General features: G+C 35.7%; 1 protein-coding gene across 1 annotated transcript in view; it reads left to right on the plus strand.

Annotated features, from left to right (window-relative positions):
• The window catches only part of adam19a (ADAM metallopeptidase domain 19a), a 108,801-nt gene that overhangs the window by 50,445 nt on the left and 38,601 nt on the right, over positions 1 to 19,755 (plus strand). The window contains exons 5-6 of the mRNA XM_051114651.1: positions 12,749 to 12,824; positions 18,223 to 18,299. Coding sequence (XP_050970608.1) covers positions 12,749 to 12,824; positions 18,223 to 18,299 — 153 coding nt within the window. The remainder of the gene's footprint in view (positions 1 to 12,748; positions 12,825 to 18,222; positions 18,300 to 19,755) is intronic.

The raw sequence follows: 19,755 nt of genomic DNA on the forward strand, positions 1-19,755 counted from the left end.
AATTGATAGTGTTTACACTCTTCTGAAGGTTAACTGACTTCACGCTTATGTTGTTAATTCTGCATGGTAAGCTAGTATAGTGATGGTAAAGTGTCGTAACAAAAAAAAGACACACTTTATCTTCAAAAGGAATTGCATAATCTTAGCGACACTTGATTCCTAAACAGTTTCATCAGTGGGAGCAAAAGGATGGATGTGCTACATTAGTTGGAGGAAGCAGATGGATGTGCCCTTGCTTACATTTGGCAGCCAACCTTTGCACAATATAATGTAGAAGCTGGAACTCAGATTGCATGTGCACCACATAAATATGCAGTGAATTTAACATTTAAGCACATTTTTGCACTTTCACTGATTTTGAGCATATCAGTTATAGCAGATGTATGCATTGTTTACTGGGAGGAAGGTTAAAACGGGCTCTTTTTTCTGTCTTTTGTGTAAATAGAGAACTCATGCTGGTGAATGACTGTTTTCTGCAACGCTTGAGACGCCAGAATCTCTAGCCTGTGTACCTCCTATAGCTCCTGCCAGGAGCCCGTCTGTCTCAAATCATGCTCCCGTCCTCTCCCCTATCTTTTGCCTACTGGGGCTCCACCTTAGAAATGAATCGCCGGTCAGCCTTCGCTTGATTGAACTGCACAGACCACTGTGTACGCTGCTGCTCGAGTTTACCTGCTCAAAACTGCTAACGGTTGATTTAGCTTCCATTCGGAGAAAAAGAATAAGTGTTTTTAGTTCAGTGGTTCTGTGACCACGGGGACCTTGTGAAATTAATTAAAAGAAACTTATAATTTTCATATTATTGTGCCCAATTGTAAAGGTGGTTCTTCAGGATGGATTAATTTCATTTCTCTTCTCTCCTTTTTAAATGTTTTCGGCCTTGGTTAAACAAGTAGAATAAATTTGCCACCAAAAATGCCTGTTTGCTGAGACCATTTCACTGCTTTATAAATCACCAAAATACATCTGTTCATGTGTGTATTGATTTGTACAAATCAAACAGCAAAAGAAAGTTGGTCTTTTTTATAAACTGTACATTTCAGAACTCAAACCTTTATACCCAGCCCACAAAGACTGTTTATTGAAACTAAGCTGCAATAACCGCTTTTTAAATAATGACTTTTTTTGCTGCAAAATACTTGACTTTCATTTTAAGTGGACCTTTGGGGGTGAGGGAAATTAAATGGTCAAAAAATATGACCCCTTAACAGTTTCTTCTCACTGTAGGAGTAAATTAACTGAATCCCACTGGTTTTGTCCCTTTCTTAGCCATTACCAAGATTTTTTGGCAGTGTCTGCTTGCTTTGTTTTTGCTCATTTAGGCAGAGTACACATTTTTGTGAGATTTCAGAGAGCTATGGATACACATTGCCCACAGTGCTCCTTATCAATATTAGGAGTATACAAAAACTGAAGTTTGTAGGTCTGAAATGCTTATAGAGTAGGTCATATGGTATTTTAAAGTGTCCTAATAATGTGTTGGAGACCCCTCCAACAGTTTTAAATGCGTTTAAGGTCAGAAAACTAATTTTCTCAGAATATACATTTAATATTAGAGTCATTTCTCAATGATTTCATAAGCCTACTCTGCTTCAGTTGGTCAGCTGGTCAAGTCTGTTGTGATTGGTCTTTCTGTATACAGTGCAGGCAAATCGTGCCCACAGCTAAAATTTAGCTGCTAAACTGTAAACACTTCACAAAACAATAACGGTGGATATACGTTAGCCGAGTGCTAACGTGACTAACTGATGAAACAATACAGTTTGTAAACCAAAATATGTCTACTGTAATGTCTGAAGAACGACAGACAAAAGACTCCATGTCGTAACTTTTAATTAGAACACAGAACAGCTGTATCACAGGCACACCAGCGTAACTAACTGACTCGTCTCTCTCTCCAGGGTCTTTAACTCCCTGCATTAACCCTGTAACTGCCGGTGCAGCAAAACAAACAGCAATTTCACAATGATTATAAAGTCTGTGCACTACACTACAGTCTTTATTATGAAATGAAGTAATTAGAACACCGAAAGTCTACATTCTACAGTCCACAAATTCTTTGGAAATTGTGGGTTCACATCGAATTATCAGAGCTGTTTCAGTAAAACAGTAATATTGTGCTTTACCTGGAAAGCTGCACTCTTTATATAACGTATCAATCGTACTTACAGGTTGTGGTTCGGAGATGCTTGTTGGTCCAAACCCTTACGAAAATTAACCTTGGTTTTATTTTAGTAAAAGTGTAGGAACCACGTTTTTTTTGGTGTATTGATTACTACAAATACCATGGTTAAACTATGGTTAGAATACCAAAACCATGGTTAATTTGTAGTTACCATGGTTTAAGTAGGGTAACCATGTTTTTTGTTTTTATTTGTAGTAAAACCAAGGTTAATTTTCGTAAGGGAATAAAGAAGGTACAGACTTATCTTTCATGGACAAACGTTTAGTGAATCCAGCATTGAACTTGCTTTCACAGCACAGAACTCAGCATATTCTCGACATGATGAAAACACACTAACTAGCGGAAGTATTTGTGGGTCAGACTGTTCGTATTTCGCGGGCAGGCAGGGATTATGCAAATATGTTATAAAACACATTTTTTGTATATTAATTAAGATGGCGCCAGTGTACATGGTATGCTGTCTCTCTGCCCTATCTTCTTTGCTTTTTATGGCTGCTTTATTAGCAACATTGTTTATACATGATGCTGCCTCCGCACTGATTTATGATCGTCATACACTTTTAAATATTCAAAATATTTTAAAAAAGGAAGAGACAAGCTTCAGTTCCCAATTACTAAGCCGCCGCTGATTATTCCCATCTGGCTGAATTGTGAGCCCTGGTTGCCTCTGGAAAAAAAACTGGGCTGTCGTGGAAAGCAGGGAGGAAATTTGGTGAAACTAAAAGCTTGCCTGGTTTCTCTTTCGAGAACACCTCATCCAGTGGATGCACTGCTATAGGAATGGTGTGGCAGTCAAGAGTTGTATTGGCGTTCGGAGAGCGCGATGCCATGGTGGGTTCAGCCGGTTGAACCGGCAGGACCTGTGATGACCTGTCTTCGATGTACCCTGCATCTCTTGGCCCGCAGTGGTCTCATGATCAGGTTGGTGCTGATAAATGTCTGTTCAGTGAGAAACAAGACCTTCATTTTGAACGAGTTCATTAAAACTCGAAATTTATATTTAAAAAAGTTTGTGCCACAAAGACATTGGTTCGTTTGATAAAGCCAACTACACATGTAGACTTGAATGAATGAAACTTTTATGGACTCTTTGCAGAACATATGTGTACATATGTGCCTTTGAATGCACCAGAAACCTCTGCTATGCTATCTGAATTTGATCTCTATATAAACTTTTAACGAAACATTGTTTCTAAGCTAAAGCTTACATCTGCTCCTCAAGACATTGTTCCGACACCTCTGTTAAGACAAATCATCGAATCGGTCGGTCCATATATAGTTTCTATAATAAGTAAAATTTTACTTTTATAAATCGTTCCTGAGTATTGTAAGCATGTTGAAGTTCAGCCCTTGTTGAAAAAAGAAAATCTGGATAAGAGCATTCTTTGCAACTATAGACCAATCTCAAAACTTCCATTTCTAGCCAAGATTTTACAGAAAAGTGTTCTTATTCAACTGGAGTCATTTACTGATGAAAATGATGTTGGTGAGGTATTTCAGTCAGGTTTTAAGAAGCACCATAGCAGAGAAACAGTATTATTAAAGGTTTTCAATGACATCTTTTTGAAAACCAGTCAAGGGAATGTGACTGTACTTTTGCTTTTAGATCTCACGGCAGCATTTGACACAATTGACCATCATATTTTCATTTCCTGATTTGAAACGTTTTCCGGCATTTCTGGAAATGCCTTAAATTGATTTAAGTCCTATAGAAGTTTCTCTGTTTGTATGGGTGAGTGCACATCAGTTTCATCACCTTTATCATGTGGTATTCCTCAAGGGTCTGTTTTAGCACCGCTTCTCTTTTCTCTTTGTGTCATTTCACCGCAACGCAGGCGATACACAATCGTATGTACCATTTAAGTCAAATGACTCCATTGCCATGGAAAGATTGCTGGCCTGTCTTATTGAAGTCAAGGCATAGATATCTAAAAAAAAATTTGAGCCTAAATTAATCGAAAATGGAATTGATTCTCTTCGGTCCCTCTGAACTTGATAACACAGTTCAAATTAAGCTGGGTCCCCTGAGCACCTTTAAGAAACATTATGTAAAAATGTGGGGATGATTTGCAATAGCGCACTTAAATTTGACAAGGAGATAAATGAAATTGTCAGAAAGAGCTTTTTCAAACTGAGCGTGGTATTTTGAGTTATTTTTTTAAAGGTTTCTTTTATATTTCTTATTTAGATATACGAATATGATTTCCTTTTTAAATGTTTGATTTTCTTTTTGAATGTCTTCTTCTGTTCATTGTTATACTATTTACAGCACTATGGTTAACATTGTTTTATTCAGTGATTTAGAAATAATTTTGAACTTTGATGTTACCTAGTGACGTAGATCAGTAACAGGCAGAAGATTCGACAATATGATGACTCGTTGAGGTGATATCGAATCGACTTTTTATCATGCACATTTTTGATTAACAACTTTGCAGACTGTTTACATTTAAGAATAGCTATGTTACAAACTGCAAAACGTATATTTTTTGAAAACCCATATGACCTGCTCTTTAAGGAATTAGGGCTACTTTAGGTTCTACAAGCACAGCAATTAGATGTGTGTAATGGAAATATGGATGCTAAGTGCAGCATTTCAGCTGACTCATATAAATAAATACATTGATTTTGAATAGTCATGGGATCAGATGACTTGAATACCATTACAATCAGATTAGCCTGGAGTCACTGTTTGTACAGAGTGATGATTGCTTTTTAAGACGGGTCAACATCGCTGACATTTAAGCATGTCATCACTGTGTAATCTTGCAAGTATTTTATTCAGCAAGGCCCTTTGCAACTTTGTTGAAATTCAAAGCAACACAAATGTCATTGTTCATCCCTACTTCTCTGGAAAATAAATAAATAAAAAATTATTATGCATTATTATGCACATCAGTTCTCACATCCTGATGGGATCTCTGAGGACAAATCTACTGAAACGTATTGTCTAATAATACTTAAGTGTTTGAACTTCAACGTTATATATAACCTGCAATATTGTAATGCGCATTTATGTAAAAGCTAAAATTGCCAAATATGTTGAAGCATTATTTGAGCTATCAAAATTTTATTTTTTGCAACGCTCTTAGGAATGTTTTGGGTTCAGTGGAGGACAGCATCTGTGGCTTAACCCTCTGGTTGTGTTCGGATTGTCACACTTGTGGTGTTCCCGGTCAAAAATGACAGGACTCCAAACAATTGCTTATAAATCTGTCATTATGCTATATTATCACCAAATATTGGATTCATTCTTTTTGTCAACTTGTTTTCTTTCATTTAGGATTGGTTTTGTGTTTCTATTTGCATCTGATTAATCGTAGGCCTCATTTATCTGAGAGTAGGTACCTTGTTTGGAGTCCGGTCACAAGTGTGACTTTGTGCAATTTTGTACAGTTTTGCCTACTTTCAGATAAATGAGGCCTACGATTAATCAGATTCAAACAGAAACACAAAACCAGTCCTAAATGAAAAAAAAAAACAAGTTGACAAAAACATTGAATCCAAGATTTGGTGATAATATAGCATAATAACAGATTTATGAGCAGTTGTTTTCGAGTGTGACTTTTTTTTTTTTTTTGCAATTTTGTACAAAATAAAAGCATTTAAAAGCAAACTTCCTTATTAAACATTAAAACACTCTAGTGTGATACACAGTGCAAATTTTCATAATTTTTTTATCTCATATTGTGACAATTATTCGTAAAAAATGATTACTTAAAAAACGGGGTACATTCTCTCAGAAAAAGGAGGATTAATCAGATGCAAATAGAAACACAAAACCAGTCCTAAATTAAAGAAAACAAGTTGACAAAAAGAATAAATCTAGTCTTTAGTGATAATATAGCATAATAAGAGATTTCTAAGCAGTTGTTTGGAGTCTGGTCATTTTTGACCGGGAACACCACAAGTGTGACTAAAAAACAATTTGTTGAGTCAACTTAAAATAATTTGTAACCTGGCTGCCTTAAAATTTTAAGTTCATTCAAAAAAAGTTTATTCAACCTGAAATGTTAAATTATACTAAGTGACAACTTAGATATTTGAGTTTAATCAACTTATTTTAAGGCAGCTGGGTTACTTACCCATCTGTTAAGTTTAGCAAACACAAATATCTAAGTTGTTACTTAGTACAACTTAACATTTCAAGTTGACTAAACTTATTTTAGTTGCCTGAACTTAAAATTTTAAGGCAGCAGGGTAACAAATTATTTTAAGCTGACTCAACAAATTGTGTTTTTTATTTTTTACAGTGTAGGTGAAATAAAATCCACGAAGAATTATGAAAATTCGAAAAGAAAATTCAGAGAAGTACTTATACCCTGTGTGAACAAAGTCAGTAAGTTTGAGTCCAATGTGATAAAATTAACTAGTATTTTCGGGGAGAAAAAATGTTTTCCGGATCAATTTGACCCAAACACAACCAGAGGGTTAATGTAAATTATCACAGAAAAAAGCCACAAAACATTATGACATTATGTTGAGACAAGTTAAAAAAAGATTTGCCTACTGACTTTGTGTAAAATGATATCTAATCTTTCAATTTTGTGACGTACTGTGACTAATTGTAAAGCAATTAGTCAGTTTACACAGAGCAAACTTCACTGACAGGATTTATGTTGGAAATGCGTGACAAGAAAAGTATTCCCAGTTTAAGAAATCATGATGTAAACACTATTACATTTGATCACCTCCAGTGCTTAAGTTGTTTTAAACCCAGAACATTCCTTGAACTCAGATATACAAACATTACTGACTATTGACTTTCATGCTAAACTGATTACACGTCTGGCAAACACAGATATTGGTGCTTATTGGCCATAATGCTCAGAGTAACAAAGCTTACCTATCTAAGAGGAGCAACATAATTTTATTCTGGGGATGTAAGACATCAAAGTAAGTAAATCTGACCATGAAAGTTATTTGGACGCAACTGCACAAAAAACACGGACGTATTGACTTACAAGGCCTAAGTGAGCTATAAATGTCACAGGGTTTTAGCCTGCAGGTTCTTTTAACAGTTAAGATCAGCATTTGGCCAGTTAAAATAGGTGGTAGATCAAAACATATGTTGTAATTCCCAGCATAAACTAAAACAATGACTCATGCCTTGTTGATCACATTAACTTTGTGTTTTTTCTCCCCCCACAACCCACAAATGTTTGCCACTGTGTCAGTGAGGCTGAGCGTGGAAGAGGTAATGAGTGTGTAGCTCAGAGGAGTGATTTGCTCGAGTGGTTAGTGTTTATGTGTGGATGTGAGTTTTGCTAATAGGAAGGCTTGTTTTGTTTGTTGATTGTAATACAGAAAGAGAGTGCATTTCTCACTATGCTGTAAAAAGTGTTTACCTTTTAAATGGTGGTAATTCTCACTACAGGGTGATGGACTTAAGGAGAAGTTCAGTACAGTGATGGTTTGTGGCATTTTTGAAGCACTTTTCAATCCTTGTAGAGTTATTATGGCTGGAGTTTGGGGAATTGGGGGCTCATAAACTGCGAAAATCATAGAGGTAATTTATGAATGCGCAGATAATGGTGTTCTCTCAGTAATAATACACAAATCAAACTGCCAGCTGTGTTCTCTCATTGAAATGTTATGGACGCACACACCGGTTTCCTCCATCTCAGCAGCGGTCTCCACACCAACTTTAGATTGAAAATGTGCCATCATTTCATTCTTGTCGGATGCGAAAGGTCATAACTCTGATTCGCTGCATGTTTTGAGATTTTTTTCATTTCCTAGCCTATTCCTCGCTCCTCAGCAGCTCTTTCCAAAATGGTGGTCCTTATGACTCACCTCTTATGTTTTGCTGCTATTGCAATGTTAGAGCTTCACTTATTTTAAAAGCACCAAACCCAAAAAGCAATATCATTCACAAGGAAATGGAATTCAGATCAGCTGAGAAAAAAAGAATGTCCTTCTCACAGATTTTTCTCCAAGATCAGTCAGTGTGCTCTCGCTACAGCTTCTATAGGTGCCATTTAAGTGGCCTGAAATGTATCACTTACTTCTATTAGAACAGTAATTCAAAAGGGGAAAAAGGGAGGACATTAAACACTGGAATTGTTTAGTCTCTGAAGTGAGTTGTTTGTCAGTGTTTTTCATTTCAGCATCCAGGGACTTTCTTCGTTTATGCAGTGATAATTTACTGCAAGCTGTACATGCCATTTAACTCATTCAAGTGTAAATACATTGCACTGTGGTGCTTTCAAAATGTTGTTCAGTTTGAGCAGTTTGACATGTCTATTTATGGCTCAGTGAAGTGGGACAATATAGCTATTTCTCGAAAGGATAGTTCGCCAAATGTGGTGTCAATACCAGCATAGATCCACGAGTTGTTTCCTGAATCTATAGTTCTAATAAACATTGCAAACAGCATTGAAAACTGTGATTGGAATTACAGCTCTCGACCATAGTTTCTTGTTAGTATGGCATATGGCTGGGCAGCTTTGGCCCTCGAGGGCCACTGTCCTGCAGAGTTTAACTCCAACACTAATCAGACACTTCAAGATCAAGTCTTTAAGATCACTAGAAAGCTACAGACAGGTGTGTTTGATTAGGGTTGGAGCTAAATTCTGCAGGACAGTGGGTCTCCAGGACCGAAACAGATCATGCACTGGAGCAACATAAGCAGGCTAACACATACTACAATCTACAGTGGAGATTAAAATTAGAGAACAATCAGTCACACTTTATTTTAAGGTCCAATTCTCATATTAACAAACCATTAACTACGATTTTTGCCTCAATAAACTTCTAATTTGTTGCTTATTAATAGTTAGCTGTTAAACTTAAGTATTGGGTAGGATTAGGGATGCAGAATATGGTCATGCAGAATATGTGCTTTATAAATACTAATAAACAATATGTTAATAATAGGCATGCTAATAAGTAATTAGTTAACAGTGAGAATTGGTCCCTATGCTAATGTATTACCAAACCATCTATAAATACTTGATTTTTTCTAAAATTATTGTTAATCTTCATCACTCAGAATTTGAAGGAATATTAGCTGTAGGTACAACACTGTTCTACTAACATGTTTGACAAAATATCCGAGGCATTTCAACAAAAAAACTTTAGTTTGTGTAAAACACAGTGATCAAAATTAGAAAACAGTAACCACTGTAGCAAGAAAGAAGATTACAACTAAAATTTTTGGGGGTGAGAGCTGTCAGAAATTAGTAGGAAGTATAGAGTCCCTTGTTTTGAATGACTTCAGCACATCTGCAGCCACAGGACATCACTGGTTTCTCACACTCGGTGTGATCTTTGTCCAATTTTTGTTTTTAATCTCTTCCATAGTTCGGTAACTGTAGTGGGTTTCTTAGTAACTTTGTCACCAAGGATTTTCCAGTCAGGCTTAGATCAGGACTTTGGCCTGGCCATTTCATTATTTCACTGTTCTTAGCTTCAAGGTTTTGCTTTACCCATTTTGCAGTGTGACGGGGCATTGTCTCGCATGAAAATTGCAAGCTGATTGGGAGATGCTTGCAGGGAAGGAACTGCATGTTGCTAAAGGAGGTTCTGATAAGCATTTGCATTCACCCTGCCTTATATCTGTATAAGAGAACCTGCTGCAAAAAAAAAAAAAAAAAATTTGGGCCAGTTCTTCTCTTTCTGCACAACATGCTTCTCAGTAAAGGTGAGCTTAACCTTTTGATTCTTTCTGCTGATGACAGCTTGGTCAGTGCAGAGTGTGCTTCCAGTCTAAACCGAGATCTTACCCTGCACAGCACTGAACTGGCAAGCAATTCCAGCTGCAGGGCTGAACCCATTCCCTATTAAGAGTCTCTGCATTATTCTGTCTCCTAGTACACTTGTCTTATGTGGATGACTTTTGTGGGGACTTGAATGAATTAGTGTCATTGTAAATCTTCAGTATTCGAGAAATCACAGATTTGGAATGACCAACTTCTCTTGCAATGGCTGAAAGGGTCATGCCTTCATCTGGACAACCTTCTGTCGCAGGATTTAAGTCACCTTAGAGCAGCCCGCCATCTTGCAAAAATTGGAGGAATGCTCCCAGTTAAATAGGGTTTGTCAATGTTAAATGCATTACTGTTTCACCAATCATTATTACATATTCAGGCGACCCGGACCTATATATTCAGCACGGATGGATCTCTAACTGCTGCGATAGCATTAACTCTCTTGATATTTTAAGAACAATTACAGAAGAATAAAATAATGCATATTTCGTTACCTTTTGAAACTTAGAAGGGTTCAATTTGAGCAGATGATTTTGGCATCGCCATCATCGTCAGAGTGCACTTCCACAGTACATTCAGCATCTGGCTCATATTTGCTACCTCAACCATATTCGCGAAACTATCGTTTTCAGTGACTTAAAAATCATTATTTTGATCGCTGGCAGCTTATTCACCACATCCACCATCAAATGACAGTGACATGTATGTTTTACTGCATATAGTAATTGCTCTGCAGTTAAGCCATTCAAACCAATTCAAATTTTGCTGATGATATTCTTTTGTTTTATGTCTGCAATAATTAGGAGTGAAACATCACGTCATTATTGTCTATCAAACAGTGCCACCTCGAGGACTAAAGGTGAATTGCTTTGTGAAAGCTTAACCCTTGTGCAACCTTTTGGACATTTTTGTCATTTTCAGTCTTGTTTTTTGTGATCATTTCGCCCGTGTAATTGCCAGCTGCATACATTTTGGCACAGGTTCGTATTTTTATAGGAATTTTACTATTTCACACTTTTTTGGAGATATCAACCTCAAACTTGGAACACAGCTTGTTTAGATTTATGGCTTTGTCCACTATGGACCAAAGTTTTTTTTTTACTGATGCACAAGTGTTAAAAAAATGAAGGAGGGAGAGGATAGTAAATAATGTCCTGGGTCACTAATGACCCGAGGTATGCATTTAAAGGTTAAGGAAATTAGCCCTTAAGATTATGCTATATTAACACCAATAACTTCAAGGTATCTGTAAGTGATCTCTAATTTTGGTCAGAGTTCTTAAGTTTTTATACCGTTCTTTAGAATACAATTAATTTATGAAATGTGCTTTAAAAACTGACTTTCTACTCCTGTAAGTATAACTTCAAATTAAACAGCAGTGACCTTAAAAAATAGGGAATTGTTCTCTAATTTTGATCTCCGTCTTTCATTCCAAAAATATACACATTTCATTCTATTTCTTTTAGGTAAGATAAAATAATCTTTTAGTTAGTTAAGGGATCGTGTTATAGAAAGTATGCTTTAAAAAGGTCATTATTTCTGCCATTCTGTTTCAGTAACTCTACTGGCTCTGAAATTACACACTTCACCTTTAAGTATCATATCTCATCGTTCGATTGAGGAAATGCAGCATGTGCTGTGGACTGCAGTCATGCTCCATAATCACAGAGCCAGTGGCACACAAAATGTAACAACTTGACTTCATGGTTATAAATGTGGTAGTGTCTCTCTGCATGTGTGTTTGTGTGAGTGTTGTTATGTGTGCATGCCTTGATGGATAGACTAGATTGCAGAGTCGGTCCTCACATCCTGCACGCCCCTCGCTCTAATCATAGCCTCCCTCTCTGACAAAATCGCAGCTCTGACCATCAGCCCTTTGCAAAGCCACACAATAACACTCCAGCTAAAGCCTGGCCTCTTATCAACCTGGTATTTTCCGATAGAGGACAGCGTGATGAAGAAAGATTCACTTCTTGAAGGAATGATGGGATAGAGCAGGATTGATGGCTGGCTGAGATCACATGTTTTTATTTTCTCTCATTGAGCCAGTGCATTGAAGCATGTGAGGCTTTTACAGGAAAATGACATTTGCTGTCTGAATGGGAGCATCAGAGGGTCTGTGATTAAAATGATGTTTATGTGAACACACGTATGTAATATAGGTTTATGATTTATCAATACCATATTGGCTACTGTAGACACCAAAACTTATTGGTGTGTATACTGTATATATTGCTGATTTGGTGCTCAACAAAAACAAAAACAAATCTTGAGCTGCTTCATAATTAAATTTCAGTTGTGCTGCTTCATGTTTTTGTTGAAACCATGTTTCAGGATTTTTTGTTAAAACCATTTTTCTTTTAGAAAGAACAGCATTGATTTTAAACAGAAACCCAACAACATAAAAGCACTGTCACTTTTGATTAATTTAATTTTGTCCTTGCTTGAATAAAAGTATTCATTTCTTTCAGAAAAAAAATCCCACTGAACTTAAACTTTTGAACAGTAGTGCATCATCCAGTATTGAATATTACATTTTGCATTTTTCTATTTAGATTACCTTTTTTGTTTTTTAATGCTCACTTACAGTAAAAACTTATTTGAAACACAGTTAAATAAATTATTTATCAAATTCAAAATTAAAATCCATTTTTCATCCTGTGTATTATAATTGTGCATTTGCTCAACTGCATAATATGTATGCAAACATCTTTTCTCTGTCTCAGTGTGCAAAGCATTGCTTGAAAAGACAAAGAAATTGCTGTTGAAATGGCATAAACCTCCACCAAATGTGTATATGTGTGCAGCGATATCACACTGACAGCTTGTTTTTTCATTTTGTCTCTCTTAGGGAGCTCCTGGGTCACGACTTCACTGAAACTCACTATGAGAATGGCCTCCCTGTCACCCAAACCAGCAATCACACTGTAAGCAGGACTGAGCCCTCTGTGTGTGTGTGTGTGTGTGTGTGTGTGTGTGTGTGTCCATGTTCCTCTCTATCTCTGCTTTTCTCAGTTGTTGTATTTCAGATTCAGTGTGTTTTATTTACTTGACATGTAAAGTTTGATTTATATTTTAATGTTAAAAATCGAAATGTTACATTAGCGGTGTCAATTAAACATAGTGTTAATTGTGATTAATTATATTTAAAAAGCAGTACAAAAATTACCTCAGGCAAACATGATTGTAAAATAGATTGCTGTCAACTGTGGGCCAGTAATGGGCTCAATGATATTGATATAAAAATAACATTGTAATGTCCATTCAGTGTGTTCTTCTGCCGCAATAATTTAATATCTTAGAATTAGCACTTTTTTCAAGTATTGGTGTGTTTATGGTCACACTTTATTTTACGGTCTAATTCTCACCATTAACAAACCATTAACTACCAATTTTGTCCCAATAAACTGCTGCTTGTTAATAGTTAGTAAGGTAGTTGTTAAGTTCAGGTATTGGGCAGGATTAGGGATACAGAATATAGTCATTCAGAATATGTGCTTTATAAGTACTAATAAACAGCCAATATGTTAATAATATGCATGCTAATAAGCAACTAGTTAATAGTGAGGATTGGTGTTACCGTAATTATTTGCAGTTTTAATCAGTACAGTATATCATGTAAATAGACATGTGCGTGTAATGAGCGGTGTATCTCACAAAACAAATCTCAGACATATTTTATCCCAAAATAAAAAGGTAAATTAACAATTAGTCTCCGCACACCTGACAGCAATCTGTAGGTGTGTAGGAATCACAGACCAAAAAAAAAGGTCAAAACTAAACAACAAAAACAAATCCCACACACTACAGAAATATGCATATTTTGGATTTTTATTCTTCAAATGTTATCATCTATGGGTATGAACAATGAAGCTTTATTTAATGTGAAGCTGTAATGCATTTGAGTTGGTATGTATATTATATATGTTATATGTTGTGTATCTATTTTTCCTGATGATGTAGTGTTGTTACTAATCTATGTTCCTCTGTAGCGATTGGTTATGATGTATTTTTAAAATGTGGTTAGTAATAAGAAGTCTAAAAATTCCTGATGAAGGTCATGCGACCAAAACGTTGGAAATAAATTTTTTTTGATACGTTTTGCATATTTCTGTAGTGTGCGGGATTTGTTTTTGTTATCCCAAAATAAAAAAAAAAGAAATTTTACATACCATAAATCAATGATGACTGATTCAACACATCAGTGACTGTGATTCGACACATTTCCCCTCATACGTTTTACTACTGTAATGCATTTTATTTTTCTAATGTAAAACATTATTCTCCTTGGACTCTTATACTTTTAGTATATTCTACTTACTGTAACTGTTATTTCTATTGCATAAAATACTCTAATATAACTGCAATTTTTTTGTTTAGTAAGCCATTGCTGTTGTGCTATAGTAAATGTCATAAGTCAAACTGTCTCTGTCTTTCATGAGCATGAGCAGGTCTATTAATGTACTTGAACCCTCAAATCACAAATAAACAGCCTTGTACAGTGTAGCCAGCAAACAGTCTAATGTTGCTGGCAGGGAATATTTCTTGTTATGAATAATTCTTTCCTTATTTTCCATTCCTGCAAAACATCCAGTTAACAGGCAAAGAAGACTCTGGAGGTTCCATTATGATATATTTTAGCTGCAGAAGGCAGATTTTACACAGATAATTTATTGCTAACTCTTGCAGAAAGTTGTGAAAACTTGTCACTTATGTGCTTCCGTTGAATGTGGTTGAGGTGTGAAGTGCCAGGTTCAATCAAGGACGAGAGCGACTTGATATCAAAAAGTGTGACTCGGAATATAAGACAAAATTGCTCGATTTTTCACGCTGTCTGTTCGTTGCAAAACAGTCTTGTTTTGCTCCACGCATCCCCAAAATCCGACTTATTGATCAGCCAGAAAAGGATACAAAACCACAAGCGAATTTCTTCAGCCGTAAACTGCCTTTCCTGACTGTTATGAAGGATCCCAAATCCACTTGCAGTCCCTGCGCAAGCTCTGAGCTTTGTAATTGCGTTTCCATCACTTGACAAGGGTTGATGGGAGTGAAGTCACACCCCTGATTATTTTTGAGCCCTTTTAACAGCTTCCAGCTGCCCTCTTGAGTGAGCAGCACAGGATGGGCGTACAGCTCACCATTGGGCGCTAACACACAAAGAGCTTTTGAAGGGAATGAGCAGTTCGCTTTAGTTACCGCAGAGATCACAGCACCCCTCTCTGCTCCCTGTTGTGATGGACAGGGTAATTCAATCTAGGGAAAATCACAGAGGATTTTTCCCTCTTTCTGTCTTTCTTTTGACTACCAGCATCTGAAAAGGAAAATATAACAGAGGGGACTGATCCCTGAGCCTGCCGGTTAACCGCACATTACGATCAGGTTGGAATCTTTCCCCTTTAGCAGCCACACACACACTCACAGAGGTTTAATTAGTGTTGTATTTATAACTTCATAAAAAAAGTCATTAAGCAAACCTTAGTCCTATCAAATCAAAGAAAATCAAATATTCATGAGTCGTACAGCGGGAAGATTAAACTGTCAGTGTGCCGGCTTCACATTATAGCAAATCAGTTTTATGTCTTAGTTCCAGTTATTAGAAATGAAAATATTCCCTGTGATGGCATGAAATGATGGCATGGAATGGACGTGGAATAAATGGTGCGCAATTTTGATCTACTGACAACAACAGAGACAAATGGGAAGCGCTGACAGGAAGAAGAGGAAGTATAGCTGCAGATTTCAATAATAACACCCACACACATTTAATTTTGTTTTATCTAAAATTATTAAAATAAAACTAATATATACTGTATATGTATAGGTATAGAGAATGCCTTGCAAAAAAACCCATACCCCTTCATTTTTGTCACGTATTGTAATGTTGCTGCCTTATGTTAAACTGCTTTAAATGACCATTTTTTTCAACATTGAATATTTTCGAACACTTTTACAAGGCACTGTATTTAGCATATACATATATATATATATAGAGTTCTTTATGCAATACAGATTGTGTTAAAGCAGCTTTATAGCTTTATATATTTATAAAAGCTGCAGTGTTATTCGATTTTTTTCTTTATTTTTGAGCCAAATGTCAAAATTGTTCTATAGTGTGAGTGTCTCAAGCATGGTTCAATAATTTTTTTTTAAACAAAAAAAGCATAAAAAGGTTAATAAATACCTCCGGCATAATTGTATAAGTGTCTATTTTAGAAAAATGGCAATCATTTTTTTCATCCATATATTTCTGCAAGTGTAGGAACATGATACATTTTGTCTCTGAAAACCATGTCCTATGGTGTGACACCATATCCTGATTTTAAATTGGCCAGTTCCAGAAAAAAACATTTATTAGTTGAAGGACCTCATTCGTGGTCATGTTACTGAAGCTCTTTGTCAAGCCCATGACACGTGCACATGGTCAATTTTTGTCTCCGAATTGTTCAAATATTTAACTTTTTTGGAACCACTACAAAAGTTAAGTTTTGTTGTCCTTTAGTGTGACAGCCCTAAATTATATTTTTTATTAAAAACTGTATGTTAAAACTACATATTCATGGAAAATTATGCAAATGTGTCTTGACAGGTTATCTTAGAATAGCAAGGTCATTAACTGACACAAAAGGCTGAAACGTCCTATGGTGTGACAGAAAATGTCCTACGGTGTGACATTTTGTTTGTATCTAAATTCAACTTTCTTTCTCATTTGACATGTTTACAATTAAATAGAAATACTGTAATAACTCTCATTTCTGCCCTTTAGTGTGACAAAATGTCCTATGGTGTGACACACATAAAAGAACCACAGATTTGTTTTTTATCTCAAAATATCTTAAAAACAGTTTGCAATAGGAGAGGCAGAAATATCACTCATATTAAAATGGTTTGATTTTCAGCAGTTTTGAACAGCAACGTTTGTCTTGTTGTCAAAGTTTGTCTTGAAATTGCCCAACGAGTCATGAAGAAAAAATTGTTAATTATAATTTTAAATTAAATAAATAACACTATATGAAAATAAGTGTCTAACACTGAGAATAAATCTCTCTCATATTTATATATTATTAAGAGTTTTTTTTCTTTCTTAATTTTTGCTATGTCACACCATAGAACAAATTTATAGTATTGATGAAGTTATGGGATCAGACTTCACACTACATAAATATATGCATTTCTTTTTCTAAATTGGTCTTTTACAAAAAAATAAATAAATAAAATATTTATTTAAATAATTTTGTAAATTTTGGTGGAAATACATTAATAAATATATAATATCGTATCAGAGGACTGCATTGTGGGATAATTGTGGGCAGTCCATGATGACAATAGTAGTTTTAGATAAAACAAAATTAAACACATTTAGAAAAAGAAAATAAAATGATGAAATTACAACAATATTATCTAAAATCATCTAAGAATCAGCTAAAAAAAAAAAAAACAGAAATAGTAAAAACTGCATAATTAATTGCAAAAATCATGCAACTCCTACTGTGTAAATCACAGTGAATGTACAACATCTGTTAGCCAATAATATGCTATAATATACAATAAAATATTACACTGAAGTGTGGTCCTGGAAAGATTAGATTTGGTACATTTGAAATCACATACTGTCTGAGTAGGTCCTACATAGGAATGTGTGTAATATGAATGAAAACTGGATGAAATCATTCACAAGTCATCTCCCATGGCATCACTGGATATATGCACACTTTGGAAGTACTAGGTAATCTACCGTACTAGGTACTTTTTACCTACTGTTTGATAAATACTGTGAGTTTGCACATACCTCTCATTTCACACACTGTTTTTCACCTACTTTATAGCAAGGAAGTAGGTATATTTTGAAGCAGGGATTGTCAAGCGTTGTCTTCAGAGACTGTTGATTTGTGACCATCCCTCGTTTGCTTCCTGTCTGTTCAAATAAATGAACTAATTTCACGGTCTGACCGTTCATACAGGCCTTTTGAATAGCTGAAAGAATATCAGTTATACGTAGTTTGGATCTGTTTCAGTAGAGTTAAATGGAGCGATTATTTTCCAAATGTTAGCGGTAAACTCCTGAGGGAAGTTTTTCGGTGCGGCAATCAAAAAGAGGCAGACTAATTAAGTCCAATAAACCTGAAAGCCAAAAATGTAACAAATGTAATTGTGATTTACAGATGTAGTCTCTTTACTACTAATTAGATAGATGTTCCATTAACTCGGTTTTGCCCACTTTATGAACAACATTAACTCCGCAGCCTGTCTCTTGAGCAAACTGCTCTCTCTTATCTCGTTTTTCTCTGCCTTGCCTCCAGTAATCTCTTTCTCTCCTTCCATCTCCAGGATCATTGCTTCTATCACGGGAGGGTCAGAGGTCACGCTGACTCTTGGGTCGCTCTGAGCACATGTTTGGGAATGAGGTATGTCATGTCTTGCATAATTGGATTCTCTTCAGACACAATGCGCTCAATTCATTCGGTCACATGTCTTAGAAAGGCTAAAATGCCACACAGCGTAGTGTGATAAGGATGTACACTGCTTGATTGTACGAGCATCCTGTGAGTGTTATATTGTTGACTGTTTTTGCTTTTTCCACTTAGTTGTGTAAATAAGACTTTGTGAGCAAGTATTTGCATTTATGGGTTTGCAAGGAAGTATACAAAATGTTCCATAGAGAGAAAAAAATCTAGATGATGCTCTTCATTCGTGCTTGCAAAAAGTCGGCCATCTTTAATTTAGCATATGCAGCACAATTCTGTGTGCTTAATTTTGTGAAGAGGCTAAATGTTTTGGCCAGGTTAGTGAATATAGGCACTGATGACTAATGCTGTGGCCCTACCAGAATGTTAATAGTTTGTTGTGCTTAGTCCTCATTCTGCACTGAAAGCTTCCTCTCTGCATATAAACAATATCCACAAACAGCCTTCAAACTGCATCTGCCCCTGTTCTGACTGTCTGATCCTGTTGAATTTAAACCTTATGCCTAAAGATACAAACCAAACGTTTGTGTCTTTGAAACAAAATATTTTACTAAATAATAACTAATTACTAAATAAAGGACTATTAAAATTTTAAAGGTCATGGTTAACATAAATAGGCTTAATAGATTTTCGCAACACACTCTCACTCCCAACTCGTCACACATTGACACTTGGTCAGGACCCTTTGGTGCCACTTTCTGACGCACAGGGTACCCCTTTAGTGCCATTTTTTAACATGCAGGGTCCTTCATTGCTTTAAATGAGAAACCTTTGGTGACAATATGAAGGCACGAAAGACATTAGGAATTTTATTGACATGATTAAATTATATATATATTGCATAATAGTTTTGCCATTATTGCACTCCTACCCCTAAACCTAATCATTTGTCAATATGAAACACAGGATAACAGGCAGAAACAACTGTAGCAAATTATTTCAAAAGGGAAATGTATATAAATAATTACAATTAATTATGATTAATTACAATTATTTGTATCAGCTGCCAGTAGTAACTGTAGCAGAACTGAATTTCCGTCAACTAATCTGTTCATCCAGCAAACATTCTGTATAATTTCATATCAACTCTAAGAAATGACATTTTCTTGGCCACAGAAAATATCTTTCCTATACAGTACTATAACATTAGCGCATGTAGCTTGAATCGGAATCATAAAAGAGATATTAAATTTACAAGCTGTGACAGAATCAAAATTAATGTAATCTGTGCACCAAAAGTTTTATTAACTAAGCTCTAACACGTAACTAATCTAAACAAACAAACATACAATCACTCATACATGGCGGAAGGGCAAGTAAGAATGGATAAACGAAGCCATTAGAGAAATAGGGAATGAGGCTATGAAAAGAGTCAGTTATCCACCTGAGTGAAACC

This window comes from Labeo rohita, chromosome 7 (assembly GCF_022985175.1).
Source record: "Labeo rohita strain BAU-BD-2019 chromosome 7, IGBB_LRoh.1.0, whole genome shotgun sequence".
Classification (NCBI taxonomy): Eukaryota; Metazoa; Chordata; class Actinopteri; order Cypriniformes; family Cyprinidae; genus Labeo; species Labeo rohita.